This window comes from Trachypithecus francoisi, unplaced genomic scaffold, assembly GCF_009764315.1.
Source record: "Trachypithecus francoisi isolate TF-2019V2 unplaced genomic scaffold, Tfra_2.0 Lachesis_group4, whole genome shotgun sequence".
Taxonomy (NCBI): domain Eukaryota; kingdom Metazoa; phylum Chordata; class Mammalia; order Primates; family Cercopithecidae; genus Trachypithecus; species Trachypithecus francoisi.
The window spans coordinates 141648322-141664509 of record NW_022681469.1 but is presented as its reverse complement, the minus strand read 5'-3'; the positions used below and the strand labels follow the sequence as shown (position 1 = coordinate 141664509).

The following is a 16188-nucleotide window of genomic DNA, read 5'->3' as shown; positions in this document are numbered from 1 at the left end:
GTTTACAGCGGGGCTACTGTTCTTGAAGGAGGCCGGTGTCCCCGCCTTCTGGTGGCCCCCTCCAGTGTGGGAGGGTTCAGGGCAGTGCCTGATCCAGCTCCGGGCAGGTCCCGAGCCCGGGCCAGCTGCCTGCACTCACTCTGTGATTGTTCTTGCTTGGCCTTGGCCATTGTGGTCTGTGGCCCCGGAAGAGGGGTTGGGTAAGAATAGTGGCTGAGTCATCAGGGCGGTGCTTCTCTTGGTTCACCTAACCTGACGCCAGCGCCAGCAGGCTGATTCCCTCCAAGGTGACCGCAGGGCTCACATTTCAGCCTCAGGCTGGAGCTCACACTCCACCTTTGCACAGCTGTCTGTGATGTGAGGTGTTTTGTGTATGCTGTGTTTGTGTGTTGTGTGATGCAGCATGTGTGTTGTACGTGAGGTGTGTGTGGTGTGTTTTTTGTGTGTTTGTGAGTTGTCTGTCATGTGTGTCGTATGAGGTGTGTGTGTTGTGTGTTGCGTGTGAGGTGCTTTGAGTGTTCCAATGTGTGTAGTGTTTTGTGTGTCATGTGTGTTTTGTGTGTGTTGTATTGTGTGTGAGGTGTTACGTGTGTGTGAGGTGTTTTTTGTGTATGTTGCAGTACGTGTGTGCTGTGTGTGAAGTGTGTGTGAGGTGTTTGTTTTGTGTGTGAGGTGTGTCTGTCGTGTGTTGTGTGTGAGGTGTGTGTGTTGTGCTATGTGTGTTGTGTGTGGTGCTGAGGTGTGTTGTGTGTGAGGTGTGTGTGTACATGTCTGTGTTGTGTGTGTTGTGTGTATTATGTGTGAGGGGTTTTGTGTGTGTTGCAGTGTGTGTGTTGTGTATGTAGTGTGTGAGATGTGTGTGTTGTGTTTATGTGTTGCGTGAAGTGTTTTGTGTATGTGTTGTGTGTGAAGTGGTTTATGTGTGTTTTGAGGTGTTTTGTGTGTGTTGTGTGTTGTGCGAGGTGTGTGTGCTGTGTGTGTTCATGTGTTGTGTGTGGTGCTTTGTGTGTGTGTTGTGTGTGAAGTGTTTTGTGTATGTGATATGTGCTTATAAGGTGCTTTGTGTGTATTGTGTGTGAAGTGTTTTGTGTATGCTGTTTTGTGTGTTGTGTGTGGCATTGTGTGTGAGGTTTTTTGGTGTGTGTTGTGTGTGCATGTGTTGAGACTTTGCTCAGTATGTTTTGCTTGAACTCAGAAAGCCAGACAGAGGAAGTGACCAGAGCAACAAGACCAGCCAACACAAGGACAGGACAGATGTGACTGTCAGGAAGTCTGTGCAGGTCATGTGCTGCCATCCTTGCCTCTGCCCCAGTGGCTGTGATGGAGTCTCATGAAGCGATTGGATTCTTTCTGAAAGAATGCGGACCAAATGGATGATGAGGAGCTTCAGATAAATGAAATCACTTTAATGATCTCCATTTTATTTTACAGAAAAATTAAGCAAATTTCAAACAAAACACCCACACTTTCCACATGTAAACTACCGGGTGGGGGGCTTAGTGAGCTGAGCATCCGGTGATCTGGGACAGTGGATCCAGGTGACCTATGTGGGTCTGTTCTGCCGGCCCCAGCTTGCAGTGGTCTCTGCATGCATGTTGTCATTAGAAGGCGTCCTGCAAGTCTGTTGGTATGTGTTTCTTGTCCTCACGGCCCATAAGTCCAGGTATTTGATTGGACATTGGTTACTTCCTGCTTCTGGGTTGTTTCCACCACTGCGGTAAACTTCAGAAACACAGTCACGGGTCTGTACACCACAGCAGAGTCTCGGCTGAAGATCACCTACACGTGTATGTATGCATGCACGTGGTGTCTGGATCCACCGCTGCCCCTTTCAGATTCTGTGTGTCTCATCAGGAGCCTTCATGCAAACATATTTGACTAGAGTCACAGTGAAATTGAGTTCTATTAGGTCAATGGAGATACACAAATGTCCTTGCTCCTTAATCTCTCTGATCTCCAGGAAGCAGAGAGTTTCAAGGATCCTGTTGGATCAGCGTCCAGGTGTTCCATTTGGTCAGAAGAGCCAAACTCAACATCTGTGGCTTTGGCAAAGGTCAGGCGAGACCCAGAAATAAAAATACAAACAGGGCCGGGCGCAGTGGCTCACACCTGTAGTCCCAGCACTTTGGGAGGCCGAGGCGGGCGGATCATGAGGTCAGGAGATCGAGACCATCCCGGCTATCACGGTGAAACCCCGTCTCTACTAAAAATACAATAAATTAGCTGGGTGTGTTGGCGGGCGCCTGTAGTCCCAGCTACTTGGGAGGCCGAGGCAGGAGAATGGCGTGAATCTGGGAGGCAGAGCTTGCAGTGAACCGAGATGGCACCACTGCACTCCAGCCTGGGCAACAGAGCGAGACTCTGTCTCAAAAAACAAACAAACAAACAAAAAACTGATACTGCATTCCTCAGATCTTACCTTGACACTCAGTCATCATAGAGTGGTGTTTAGTTAGCCTGTGCACGCAGCATTTGGGCATTGGCGGGGCAAAGTGGAGGACAATGGGTGTGGATGCTGAGCAGTCAGGTGGGAGGAGGGCTGCGTGGGTGATCACACCCAGATTGGGAGGGCTGGATGCGCATGAGGTCGCTCAGCTGAAGGTGAGGAAGGGGTGGCGCCAGCACTGTGAGTCCGTCTCCTTCTCACCCAGTGCCCCTCTGGAGGGTGCATCGATGTTGGCGGATGCGCTGCAGCCCCATCTTCCAGCTGCTGCGTCCTGAACAGCAATGGCTCAGGGTCCTGCCTCATCGCTTCCCATGACCTCAGCCCTGAGAGGTTGTGGATGTGTTGCAGGATGGTTCTCTGTTGCTTTGGAACAAGTGAAGGCCAGCAGGAGTGTCGGGGATTTACTCTGTGAGAGGGAGTAGGACAGGCTGAAGATGTGCGGAGATGTGGGCTAGGGCTTCCTGTTCCCACGGCACACCTGCGCCCTCTGGTCTAGACACCTCCAACCTCTAGAGAGTGCCTTAGGCAAATCAACTGTAAGGCCTGTGTAGGGAGCTGCCAGGGAGCAAGTTTAGGGTCACAGTCCTGGACTGCTCTGAGATTTCTGTGCATTTCACCCCTTTGAAAGTGTCTCCCTATTTCCCTGTGCACGTGCCTTTCTCTTGATGGGCACACACAATGGGTACCAGTGAAGAAGGGCAAGCCAGTGGGCTCCTTTCTGAGTGACACTCACGCCTAGCCTTGCAGGTAAGGAAATGGCGTGCAGTGAGAAGAACATTCGACCTGGAACACTCAGCAGGGCATCCCTACTTCTCACAGACCCAGAGAACCATCTGTAGGGGAGATACAGGGGGTTGAGTTGTGTTCCCCCGAAATTCATGTCCACCTGAAACCCCTGAATGTGACCTTATTTGGAATGATGATGGAGATGAGGTCATGCTGGGTTAGATTGGGCCTGATTTCCATGACTGGGTTCTTGTAAGAAGAGGAGAGGATGCAGACAAGGGGAGAAAGCCAAGTGATGACAGAGGCGGAGGCTGGAGCCACGTGTCTGCAAGCCAAGGAACCCCACTAATTGTGGCAGCCTGAGAAAGTGGAAGAGGCAGGGACAGATCCTCCCCAGGGCTCTCAGAGGCTTAGAGCTCCTGCCGCCTTGATTTCAGACCTCCAGCCCCTGGATCTGCGAGAGAACACATGCCTTGTTTGAAGCCACCCACTTTGTAGTACTTTACAGCAGCCTTAGGAAATTAATACAATGGGGTGCATCCCTTCGCTTCTTTCATATAGATTAGTTGTTCCTCAGGCATTTCTGGAACTCCTTTTTGGCCCATGGCGCTCCAGCCTCATCTGGGTGGAGACACGCACTGCGAGGAGCTGGTACTCAGTGGCCACCCGAGGGCAAGGTGGCTCCTGGGCAAGGCTGGCCGAGGCCCCTTCTCCAGACTGCCGCATCCTGCTCAGATGGAGCAGACTTTGAGAATGGGCAGAGAAACAGCAGAAGATGTTAGTGGAACTTGTTTAAAAGAGGAGCTTCTGGTGATAAACTGTCATTCGAACTGGGCAGCGTTGTGAGGTTTCCGTCACCCCAGGACTCTTCCAGGAAAGGCTGACAGGGCCCGCGGGTGCCCTGGAGCTGCCTACAGGGGTCAGGCCCTAAGTCACTCGGTGCCCAGGTTGGAAGGGAAGATCCCTTCCATTCCATCCTCAACGACTCCATGGGTGAGTGGGACCCAGGACGGCTGCCCTTCAGAGCTCAGCCCAGTTCCCAGAGACAGGGACGGCGAGATGGTTACCAGGATGGCCCCTGCCCTTGGTCCTGGCCTCTGTTTCCAGCTGCTCCCCACAGCATCTGCACAGTTGCCTGGTGAGGCCATCATGACCCTGTGGGCACAGACTTCTGGGACTGAGGCCTGTGGGTTGTGGCACCCCCACCCTCACCCTCTCTCCCCACAGGCTAAACTTTGATCCGTACTTTTCCTTTGATTTCACCGTCTCCTCCCACACCTAAAATAACATCCAGGCCTTTGGCTATTTCCAAAGGGTTTCTGGGAACTCAGCCCCAGTGAGGAGGCTTCCCGGCAGCCTTGGCCTTCCCTTCAGGCAGACTCCTCATCCACAGCCAGGAATCCGCAGGTCTCAGTTCACTGACCTGCTGAGAAAGAGGGAAAAACCTTCAACACATTAAAAAAAAAACAAAAACAAAACAACAACAAAACAACACCCGTCAATGTGAGCCTCACACAAGCAGGCACTCTCCCTTTGTAGCTGGAATTTGAAAGTGGTGGGTTGGATACTGTTCCTGAAGCTATTGTCCCGCCTCTGCAGGTGGAGGGAATTGTGAACGGTCAACAGCAGGGAACATATTAACCCCGGTGTCAGCTTACATCCACCCAGGAGCACAAAGCCTTGGCTAATGATTAAAAACCCACCCCAGCTAGGAGGCCTGGGCTGCAGGTGTGTGGCTCACAGGCGCTGGATTCCCACCAGCCCTGACCATTACCTGCATCTGTGGTTCAGGGTTGCTGCATTTCTCTGCACTGGGGACTCTCCTCCTAAAGTGACAGGTGGGCTGGGTCAGGGCTGGACGCACCAAAGACACCTTCGGCTGATACATTGTGGTATGGTCCCTGGACGCACCTGTAAGCAATGTTTCGAATGAATGAATGCTGCCAAGTCTGATGGCTGGACGTCTGCTGCGGACAAGAAAAATCAGGTTGAGTGGGATTTCTTTTCTTTCATGGCACAGATTCTAGAGCAGTCACGTGTTTTACTTATTTATTTTAAGATTTTTAAAGTTGTTTAAAAATTTCAGCTTTTATTTTAGATGTAGAGTGTACATGTGTAGGATTGTTACCCAGGTGTACCGGATGCAGGTAAGGAGCATAGTACCCAATAGGTAGTTTTTTTTTTTTTTTTTTTTGAGACGGAGTCTCGCTCTGTCGCCCGGACTGGAGTGCAGTGGCCAGATCTCAGCTCACTGCAAGCTCTGCCTCCTGTGTTTACGCCATTCTCCTGCCTCAGCCTCCCGAGTAGCTGGGACTACAGGCGCCGCCACCTCGCCCAGCTAGTTTTTGTATTTTTAGTAGAGACGGGGTTTCAGCGTATTAGCCAGGATGGTCTCGATCTCCTGACCTCGTGATCCGCCCGTCTCGGCCTCCCAAAGTGCTGGGATTACAGGCTTGAGCCACCGCGCCCAGCCCCAATAGGTAGTTTTTCAACCCACGTCCCTCTCCCACTCTCCTCACTTAGGCAGTTCCCAGTGTTTACTGTTCCCATGTTTATGTTCACATGTGCTCAGTGTTGACCTCCCATGTTCCCATGTGAGAACATGTGGTGTTTGGTTTTCTGTTCCTATGTTAATTTGTTTAGGGTTATGGTATCCGTGTCCATCCATGTTGCTGCAAAGGACATGATTTCCTTCTTGTTTATGGGTTTATAGTATTCCATGGTGTATATGTACCACATTTTTTTTTTTTGAGACAGAGTTTCACTGTGTTGCCCAGGCTGAAGTGCAGTGGCACGATCTCGGCTCACTGCAACCTCTGCCTCCTGGGTTCAAGCGATTCTCCTACCTTAGCCTCCTGAGTAACTGGGATTATACGTGCCTGCCATTGTGCCTGGCTAATTTTTATATTTTTATCAGGGACAGTGTTTTACCATGTTGGTCAGGCTGGTCTCGAACTCCTAACCTCAGGTAATCTGCCCTCCCTGGCCGTTCAAAGTGTTGGGATTACAGGCATGAACCACTGCGCCCAGCCTGTACCACATTTTCTTTATCCAGCCAATGCTTAATGTCACTTAGATTGATTCTATATGTTTGCTATTGTGAATAGCATGGTGATGAACATATGAGTGCATGTGTCTTTTTGCTATAATGATCTCTATTTCTTTGGGTATATACCCACAAGGGAATTGCTGGGTTGAATAGTAGTTCTGTTTTAAGTTATTTGGGAAATCTCCACACTGCTTTCCACAGTGGCTGAACTCATTTACTTTTCCACCAGCAGTGTACAAGCATTCCTTTTCTCTGCAGCCTAGCCAACGTCTGTTGTTTTTTGACTTTTTAGTAATAGCCATTCTGACTGGTGTGAGATATTCAACCTTTGTTGGATGCATAGTTTGTGAATATTTTCTCCCATTCTGTAGGATATCTGTTTACTCTGTTGATAGTTTATTTTGTTATGCAGAAGTTCTTTAGTTTAATTAGCTCCCACTTGTCAATTTTTGTTTTCCTTGGAATTACTTTTGGGGACTTCGCCATAAATTCTTTGCCCAAGGCTGGTGTTGATAAGGGTATTTCTTAGGTTTTCTTCCAGGATTTTTATAGTTTGAGGACTTACATTTAAATCTGTAATCTATCCTGGGTTAGTTTTTATATATGGTGAAAGGTAAGGGTCTAGTTTCATTCTTCTGCATATGGCTAGCCAGTTATCCTAGCACTATTTATTGAATAAGGTGTCCTTTCCCCATTGCTTGTTTTTGTTGGCCTTGTCGAAGATCAGATGGTTGTAAGTGTGCAGCTTTATTTCTGTTTTCTATTCTGTTCTGTGGTGTATGTGTCTGTTTCTGTACCAGTACCGTACTGTTTTGGTTACGTTAGCGTTGTAGTATAGTTTGAAGTTGAATAATGTGATGCCTTTGGCTTTGTTCTTTTTTGCTTAGGATTGCTTTGGCTGTTTTGGCTCTTTTTCGGTTCCATATGAGTTTTACAATATATTTTTCTAATTCTGTGAAGAATAATGTTGGTAGTTTGATAGGAATAGCATTGAATCTATAAATTGCGTTGGGTAGTATGGCCATTTCTTCCAGTTCACGAGCCTGGGATGTTTTCCCATTTGCTTGTGTTTTCTCTGATTTCTTTCAGCAGTAGTCACACATTTTAAATATGGAGGGGCCCTTGAAGGCAGTGGCCATGTGTGATTGGTTCAGGAAATAGCAGTAATTACTGAAGGGGAACATTAAATACTGATTTTTTTTTTTTTTTTTTTTTTTGAGACACAGTCTTCCTCTGTCTCCCAGGCTGGAGCACAGTGATGTGATCTCGGTTCACTGCAACCTCCGTCTCCTGGGTTCAAGTGATTCTCATGCCTCAGCCTCCTGAGTAGCTGGCATTATATGCGTGTGCCACCACACCCGGATAATTTTTGTATTTTTAGTAGAGATGGGGTTTCACCATGTTGGCCAGGCTGGTCTCGAATTCCTGACCTCAGGTAATCTGCCTGCCTCAGCCTCCTAAAGTGCTGGGATTACAGGTGTGAGCCACCGTGCCTGGTCTAATTACTGTATTTTTAGTAGAGACGGGGTTTCACTGTGTTGACCAGGGTGGTCTTGAACTCCTGGATCTCAAGTGATCTGCCTGCCTCATCTTATCAAAGTGCTTCTTTTTTTTTTTTAATTAATTATTATTTTTTTGTTTTTGAGAGAGTCTTGCTCTGTCATCCAGGCTGGAGTGCAGTGGCACATCTCCGCTCACTGCAAGCTCCGCCTCCCAGGTTCACGCCATTCTCCTGCCTCAGCCTCCCGAGTAGCTGGGACTACAGGTGCCGGCCACCATGCCCAGCTAATTTTTTTGTATTTTTTCAGTAGAGACAGGGTTTCACCGTGTTAACCACGATGGTCTCGATCACCTGACCTCGTGATCTGCCTGCCTTGGCCTCCCAAAGTGCTGGAATTACAAGCCTGAGCCACTGTGCCTGGCCTGATTTTTTTTTTTTTTTTTTTTTTAATGTCTGTAGTTGGAGAGAAGTTGGCATGTGACAAGGAGGCGTTACAGATGCCAGGTCAGGGGAGGCATTCGACTGGAGCATTATTTATTTTACCTGAGTGTATTTTACCTGCAAAAGGGATACCTATGTAGAAAACCGCGCACAACAACATCCCCAACCTACATCCACTTGGGGGACAGCCGGCAGGCGCCATGGGAGGGAACTGGCTTGGTCCAGGAGCCAGGGCCTAGGCTTAGGCTGCTCCTGTTATGCATGGCCTTGTTCTCTAACCTTCTGTTTTCTTATCTTCAAATATGGGGGTTGCAGGGCTATGAATTTTTGGTGTCCTGTGGCTCAATAGTCCTTGTTTAGAGAAGCAGGTGCCGTGGCGGTTTCCTCAGGTCACTGAAGGCATCTTTAGCTTTTTGGGCAGAAACTTCACTCATGCTGTGTGTTGCTGGGGACCCAAGTCTGAGTGTCAGTCTGCCAGCAGCAGGGCAACTATTGCCCTCAAAATCTGAAACTTCATGGGCTCCTGGTCCTCATAGCTGCTGTGATAATTGTCTCATTCTCCTGGTGCATTTATAACAGGTTTGTTTAAAATGTGCACTTTCCTGAGAGTATTAGAAAACAATTTTTGTTAAAAATTAAAAAAAAAAAAAAGTCCTTGCTGGAAACCTTGTCCTATTTGGAGGCTCAATTGTAAAGAAAGAATAAGGAGAAACATGTTTAATTGCATGAGTATTTTCTACTTTAGTAGAAAGTTTTCTCTACTTCGTTTTCCAGCATGATGACCACCAGCACTCCTCATCCCGTCCTCTCTGGCTCTCAGGCCCTGGGGGAGCCGCATGGCCTGTCTTTCCAGAAAGAATGGAATTTGAAGAGGACCTGGGGTCATGGAAAATGAGGGACTTCACAGGGGCAGGCTGTGCTTGCATCCAGGTTGTAATAGCTGTTAGCTTTGTACTTTGGACACAGATATAATTTTCTAATGTATACAACAGACTTTCAGAAGTATTACTTACGCCATCACCACCACCATCATCACCATCACCATTACCGCCATCACCACCATAGCACTCCCTAGTTACCTTTGGGGGATGCTAGGGAACCAACTCATTCTGATTTGGTAAATAAAGAGAAGCAATTGAGCATTTAACCTCTGGGAACTGTTCTTTGGAGTTTCCAAATAAAGGAAGAGGGAAAGTTGTATTGAAAGAGGAATTCCAGCTAATAAACCTTGAACATGTGATAGGGTTAACATAGTGCCCTTTCCAAACTCCTAATACATGACTGTCTGGTTCCAGGCTGTGGTCCTCTGTAACCTCCACTATCACAAAAGGGGAGTTAGACCACGGGTCATAGGGTTGTAAGCCTCCTCTCAGGAAGTACACGGCCAAGTCCTAACCCCAGCCAAGTCCTCACCAGAATCAAATCAGAATCAGACCCAGTCTCAGCTCCATCTGCAACTGACAGGAAGTCCAGGGGCCAGGACATCTGTGAAGCCACACTGCAGGGCTCAGCAAAATCCAGGGCAGAGGGAATTCTACTGGGTAGAAACAACCCCAGTCTTTTTCAAATAAATTGCAAAAAGAGGAGAAAGGAAAAGGAACTGGGCTGGGTACTGCGGCTCACGCCTGTAATCTCAGCATTTTGGGAGGCCAAGGCGGTGGATCATTTGAGGTCAGGAGTTTGAGACCAGTCTGGCCAACAGGGTGAAACCCCGTCTCTACTGAAAATACAAAAATTAGCCGGTCGTGGTGGTGTGCACCTGTAATCCCAGCTACTTGGGAGACTGAGGCAGAAGAATGGCTTGAACCCAGGAGGTGGAGGTTGCAGTGAGCCGAGATTGTACTGCTGCACTCCACCCTGAGCGACAGAGGCTCCGTATCAAAAAAAAAAAAAAAAAAAAAGGAACAGAACTGAAGTGACATATTAAATAAACATCATAAGACTTTATTCAGATCCCAATTCAAACTGTAACTTAGACTGTAAGAAGAAATCCAAAGAACCCCAAAACACTTATAGCAGAGAAGTTTGAACATGAATTAGATATTTTAAGGAATTATTCTTCACAATACTGGTAATTTGTTCTATGTTTTAAAATGTTCTTGACTTTTAAAGATATGTACTGAGATATTTATGGATGAAGTGGTGTGATATCTAGGGTTAGCTTTAAATGGCACAGTTGGGGGGTGTGTCGGTGTATAGATGCAGTTCATTTGGGGACAGGTTGGTGACTGGAAACCAAGTGGTAGGACCTGGGGCTCCTGATCCATGTGTCTCTACTTGACAGGGGTGTTGTGCAGGGTGCAGAAGATGTGTTCAGGCACAGAGCTCAGGCTGGCTGGTCACTGTTTTTATTATATGACACACCAGTGTTTCCCAAGCCAGTGTCCTTTCCCCCTCTTGCACAGTTATCTTCCATGACCTAATGGCTTAAGACTTTCCCACAAGTCTCCTGTGCGGCATTGAGCCGTTGACATCTGGGTGATATCCCCTCAGTAGTGCTACAATGTGTCTTATTTGATGAAATGTTTCACTGAAAACCCACTGAGTTTGTCAACACATGGCACAGAGTTCACAGGCTGCTTTGTGAAACAGTAACACTTGCTTCATAAAGCCTTTAAAGAAATCATCCCGAATAAAGGGCTGTTTCATGCTAGCCAGGTATATTTTTACATTTTTTTTTTCCCCCTGGGAAAATCATACAACTCTCTCACCAGGGAGATCAGCCTTGATAGGTTTTGTGCATGGAAGGAAATAGGGCCGAGGTGCAGGCATTCAGTGAGCACAGATTGTAATTCAAGAGAGCGAAGCACTTTGGAAAATTAGGAGAGTTAAACATGGACTTGGACTTGTATGACGTCTTGAACTCCCCATCATTGGTGCCATTTAAGTGGCTGGAAGTTATGTTGTAGTGCTCGTTCTTAGGGTGATTGGGAGACTGAGTGCAAATGATGGCAGAGGATGCAGTAATGAAGCCCGTGTTGCATGTGGTGACAAGGTTGTTAGTATAAACCACACTGATGCACAAATATTTTAGGTCAGTGGATCTCAGAGTGTTATCTACGACCAGCAGCATCAGCACAAGTCTGGGAACTTAGAAATACAAACTCTTTGTCCCCCCTCAGACATGTTGAATCAGAAATTCTGGGATAGGGCTCCTAAATCTCTGTCCTAATATGCCCTCGTGGTGGTTTCTGATGCAAGATGAAGTTTGTTCAGCCTATTTTAGGAGATGACTTGCTGGAGTGGGGCTGCCACCCGGGGCCACCTTGAGCAATCCTGGGGGTGTTGAGGGTGCTGGGGGCATAAGGTTACTGGGAACTCGGCAGCCTCTGGGGTTTGGGTGACCTGACGTTTATGATTTCTTTCCACCTGAGAAACTCTCATTCTCTGATGCCTTTCTCCTTTCCATCCTGGGCAGATGACTATTGGCTTCTGTCATACGTGCTGTAGAAAATATTCCGATGCCAGATTCCTCAATGTGTTTGCCTAGAAAATGCTTTAAGCTTCTCAGTGCAAGACATTGCCAAATCAATAGAGGTCCTCAGGTAGGGAATGTAAATCTGGAAGAGAAGTGCATGTCTTTAGAAGAAGACATCCGCATAGAAGAAGGCATCCGCAGCGGGGACTTGCCACTTTGGAGCTCCCTTGTCAGGAGGAAGGATTCCTCCAAGGCTTTGCTTTCTGTAGCAGCACGAGGCTTCCTAGGAATACAAAAGGAGAGTCAGGTAGATAAAAATTGTAAGTGGACTAGGCCGTGATTAGGGCCCTTTTAATAATGTTAGAGTGACAGGTGTATTAAGTGGGGACATTCAAATTAGAAACTGGCAAGTTTCTACCAATTTGAAATCTACAAATTTAAAGATTAAATTACAGTTGATTTTCATTATTTGTGGATTCCATATTTGCAAGTTAGCTTCCTAGATACAATTTATTTGTAACCCAGAAATCAATACCAAGGACAGTTTTGTGATCCTTTGAAGACGTGAGCAGAAAGACTCAAAATTCGGATTGCCTACCTGCATGTTCCCGTCTAACACTGAACAAAGTAAAACTCTTCCTTGTTTCAGCTCGTACTGCAGACAGGCATCCTTCCCATAGTCTATTTAGTGCTACATTTCCCCCATTTTTGTGCTTCTGTTGTTGATTTTGCTGTTTAAAATGCAAGTGCAGTGCTGATGTGATGTCCAGTGTCCCTCAGCACAAGAAGACTGTGCTGTGCCTGATGGAGAAAGCACATGTGTTAGACAATTCTTCCTTCAGGTGTGAGTTACAGCACCAATGGCTGAGAGTTTCATGTTAATGAATCAACAGTATTTATTAACTTAGGGTCTCTCTTTGTCACCCAGGCCGGAGTGCTGTGGTATGATCTTGGTTCATTGCAGCCTCTGCCTCCCGGGTTCAAGAGATTCTCATGCCCCAGCCTCCCGAGTAGCCGGGATTACAGGCTTGCATCGCTACTCCAGACAATTTTTACATTTTTGGTAGAGACGGGGTTCACCATGTTGGCCAGGCTGGTCTTGAACTCCTGACCGCAGGTGATCCACCCGCCTAGGCCTCTCAAAGTGCTGAGATTACAGGTGTGAGTCACTGCGCCCGGCCAAGGTTATGTGATGAATCGGTTGGTGAAAACACTGTAACTAGAGCTCGAAGGACCCTAACCGTGTATTTCTCCTAGAGACAGAAGCTCAGTGTTGGTCAAATCAGTGTTTGCAGCGACTTTATAGAACACGACTACCTCCAATAACGAAAATCAACTGTAATTGATTAGATATTGATTAGGGTCCGTAGTAACACAGCCCCGTCGTCAGGTTTTCACTTAATGATTCTTTCCCTGAGCTTACTATCTTGAGAGAACAGATCCCAGCCCACTTTCTGGCTGCCTTCTGTGAACCTATGATGGGCAATTCTCCTACAAACCAGAGAGGCATGGAGAAGAGAAGCACACGGGGGAGGAATTGGGGCAGCGGGCTATCTAGTCTTGGCTCTGGAGTTCTAGGGAGGTAGGAAAGTCGATGGTCCCTCATGGTGGAGTGAAAGCTAAGACAGACCTGGCCTGTGTCCTAGCACTCCCCTCACTGCAAATGGGCTCAGGTGGCCAAGCCCGGTCCTGGGTTTGAACTAGATGAAGTGACAAAGTGCGGATGATAAGGGTTCCTTGCTCAGCAGGCTGCTATAAGGATGGAGAGAGAGTACAAGCAAATCATGCTGAATTATGTCAGGAATAGAGCGGATGTGAAATGACTTGCTGTGACAGCGATCGTTACTGGTATTAATGCAGGGGCAACAAGGAGGGTGATTGCTGCTTGCGTGTCACTTACTACGCATTTGGCTCCGCATCCAGGCAGAACCTGTCATTTAAAAGGATCAGAATTTATAAGTGATTATTGAACTGAAATATCAGTTAACTTGCAGAATTCTGAACCTTTCACTTTAGCATTCCATTGTGTCTGAAAACAGCTAAAAGTGGCCACCGGTCTTTGACGTACCATCCCATCCTGTCTTTGAGTTCTTTCCGGGGTTTGGGGTTCCCTGTCCTGTTTTTATGTAATGTACATCTACAATGAGCCATTGAAATTTCTCATTTGGGGTTCCTCATAGTGTAAGAAAGCTTAAAGATACTTAGGAATAATCAGAGCATAGACATCCTCTGGACTCTGCCCCAGCTGCCTTACAGAAACCTAATGAGTTTTACCGACTGCCTCATGCAAGGCTCTTAAAAACCTCAGTGTTCACAGCAGTAACAAATCCTTTTTTTGCTCACATTTCATTGATTTCCGCAGTATTTTATTAAACTCTGCAATTATAATAACTGGTACAACCGGCATTTGGAGGGTTGGGAGCAGACACAGTGGTCATTTGGCCAGCTTTTGACAGAAGATTCTACACAGTGCGGGACTGCAGAGCCCAGCCTGCTGGCTCCAGGCATGCGGTGGGCATGCAGTGCCCGGCTCCTCAGTAGTAATAATGATGTTCCTGGACGGGGTGGTGAGGAAGGCCCTTGGGCCCCTTCAGTCTTCATCTAGTTCCTACTTTTGCACTGCTAGAGTCTTGGCTGACTGAGCCCCTCAGTGGGAGCAGGAACAGCCAATTCTCCAGTGCTCCTTTGTGGAGCCCAGCCAGCTGGCTCATGGCATGCATTCCATATTGTCTCACGGAACAGACAGGGAGACAGCAGATCCATGGTTGGTGGAAAGCCTATAGAGGTGGTTTTGGAGTGACCTCATTTATGTGGTTCTTGGAGGGCAAGATGCAGTTTCATTCCAACCAGTAAGCAGAAGAGACTCACACGCGAATGTGGCTTTGCTCAGTCTGGTTCAGCTTCCAGTACACTCATTTCTCGACATACAGCACTTAATGCAGGGCTCACTGTCTTATGTTTACGCCCACCCATGTCCCCTCATCTCTCTGTAAGCTTCCCAAAGGCGGGAATATGCTCTTTCCCGTTTTTTGTTTTTCAACTCCAGCGTTTTCAGTGAGGCTGGACACATACAAACAGCTGGAAAATAAAATTTGAAGTTAATTACTCAATAAACTTATTTTCTCATGGCGGTATCTATAGATCTGTAATATTAAGTTACATGGTGCACATAAAACCTCTCTGGTTTAGAGCACATCCTCCTTCAGCTTCATTGGAAGTTACTAGGTGGAGGAAGAGCTGAAAGTAGTTGGATATTTTGTGTCTCAATGCTCCTGCTGTTCCTCCTCCTTCAGTATTTTGGCATGCCCATCAAATTGTCCAATCTTCCTGGTTACATTAACCAGTTTTACTTACTGGATTGTTTTCCCCACTGTCCCTCCCTTTTATTTAACGTACATTCAGTAGGAGGAGGCAATGTTTCTATGTGTGTCTAGGGGCCGTTCCGGCCCCACATCTTATGCCACTCCTTGCTCTACTGCTGCTGTTCACAGTCAACCTGGCTTCCTGCTGGGAGAGGGTAAAGTGAGGGTAGTGCTGGGCGGCAGGTGAGCATCTCCAGGCCACCTGCACATCCTGGGAGCTGAAGGTTGCTCCTGGCAGTAACATTGCCCAGACACCCACCAGGCATCTCTGAGCTTTCAGATGGTGTCTTGGTCAGCTTGGGCTGCCAAGACAAAGCACCACCGTTGGGTGGCTGCAGCAATGGGCACTTATCACCCTTGGTCCTGGAGGCTGGAAGGCTGAGATCAGGGTGTCTGCAGGGTTGGGTTCACCGGAGGGCTTTCTCATTGGCTTGTAGGCAGCTGTTTTCTCCCTGTGTCCTCACATGGCTGCCCCTCTGTGTGTGTCTGTGTCCTAATCTCCCTTCTTATAAAGATACCACTTGGCCGGGCGCGGTGGCTCAAGCCTGTAATCCCAGCACTTTGGGAGGCCGAGACAGGCGGATCACAAGGTCAGGAGATCAAGACCATCCTGGCTAACACAGTGAAACCCCGTCTCTACTAAAAAATACAAAAAACTAGCCGGGCGAGGGGGCAGGCGCCTGTAGTCCCAGCTACTCGGGAGGCTGAGGCAGGAGAATGGTGTAAACCGGGGAGGCGGAGCTTGCAGTGAGCTAAGATCCGGCCACTGCACCCCAGCCTGGGCGACAGAGTGAGACTCTGTCTCAAAAAAAAAAAAAAAAGACACCACTCATACTGGATTAGGGCCACCCTCATGGTTTCATTTTAACTTAATCACTTCTTTAAAGACACTATTTCCAAACTGTCACCCTCTGAGGTCCTGAGCACTAGGACTTCAACATATGGATGTTGGTGGGAATGCATTTCAGCCACTAACAGATGGTACCAGGCATTTTGTCAGTCTCCAGTGGGGAAGGGGACAGTGCTGCCTTTGCCAGATATGGTGGGTAATAAATCATAAACTTGAAGTAATGGTCTTGATTATGGAACAGATGAATCCTCTCTTCCACTGCCCTGCCCCTCTTTCGTTAATCATTCAGTTTATGAATATTTATGTCCTGGGGACCTCTGATGCACCCGGCACTGGGCCCTGTGTGGGGATGTGGGGGCCTGCCGTGGTTCTCTTGTGGGGGAATTTACATTCTA

The 16188-nt window shown here is 47.6% G+C and overlaps 1 protein-coding gene across 13 annotated transcripts in view; it reads left to right on the top strand.

Moving 5' to 3' along the window:
* TNS3 (tensin 3) overlaps positions 1 to 16188 on the top strand; it is a 353662-nt gene that overhangs the window by 153301 nt on the left and 184173 nt on the right. For 2 of the 13 annotated variants that reach the window (XM_033194191.1, XM_033194196.1), the window contains one exon: positions 8938 to 9093. The exons of 9 other annotated variants lie outside the window; for them this stretch is intronic. In XM_033194191.1, coding sequence (XP_033050082.1) covers positions 8938 to 9093 — 156 coding nt within the window. Of the gene's footprint in view, positions 1 to 4898; positions 5160 to 8937; positions 9094 to 16188 lie in introns of those variants that run through there. 2 more of the 13 variants (XM_033194195.1, XM_033194197.1) reach the window with 2 other exon arrangements.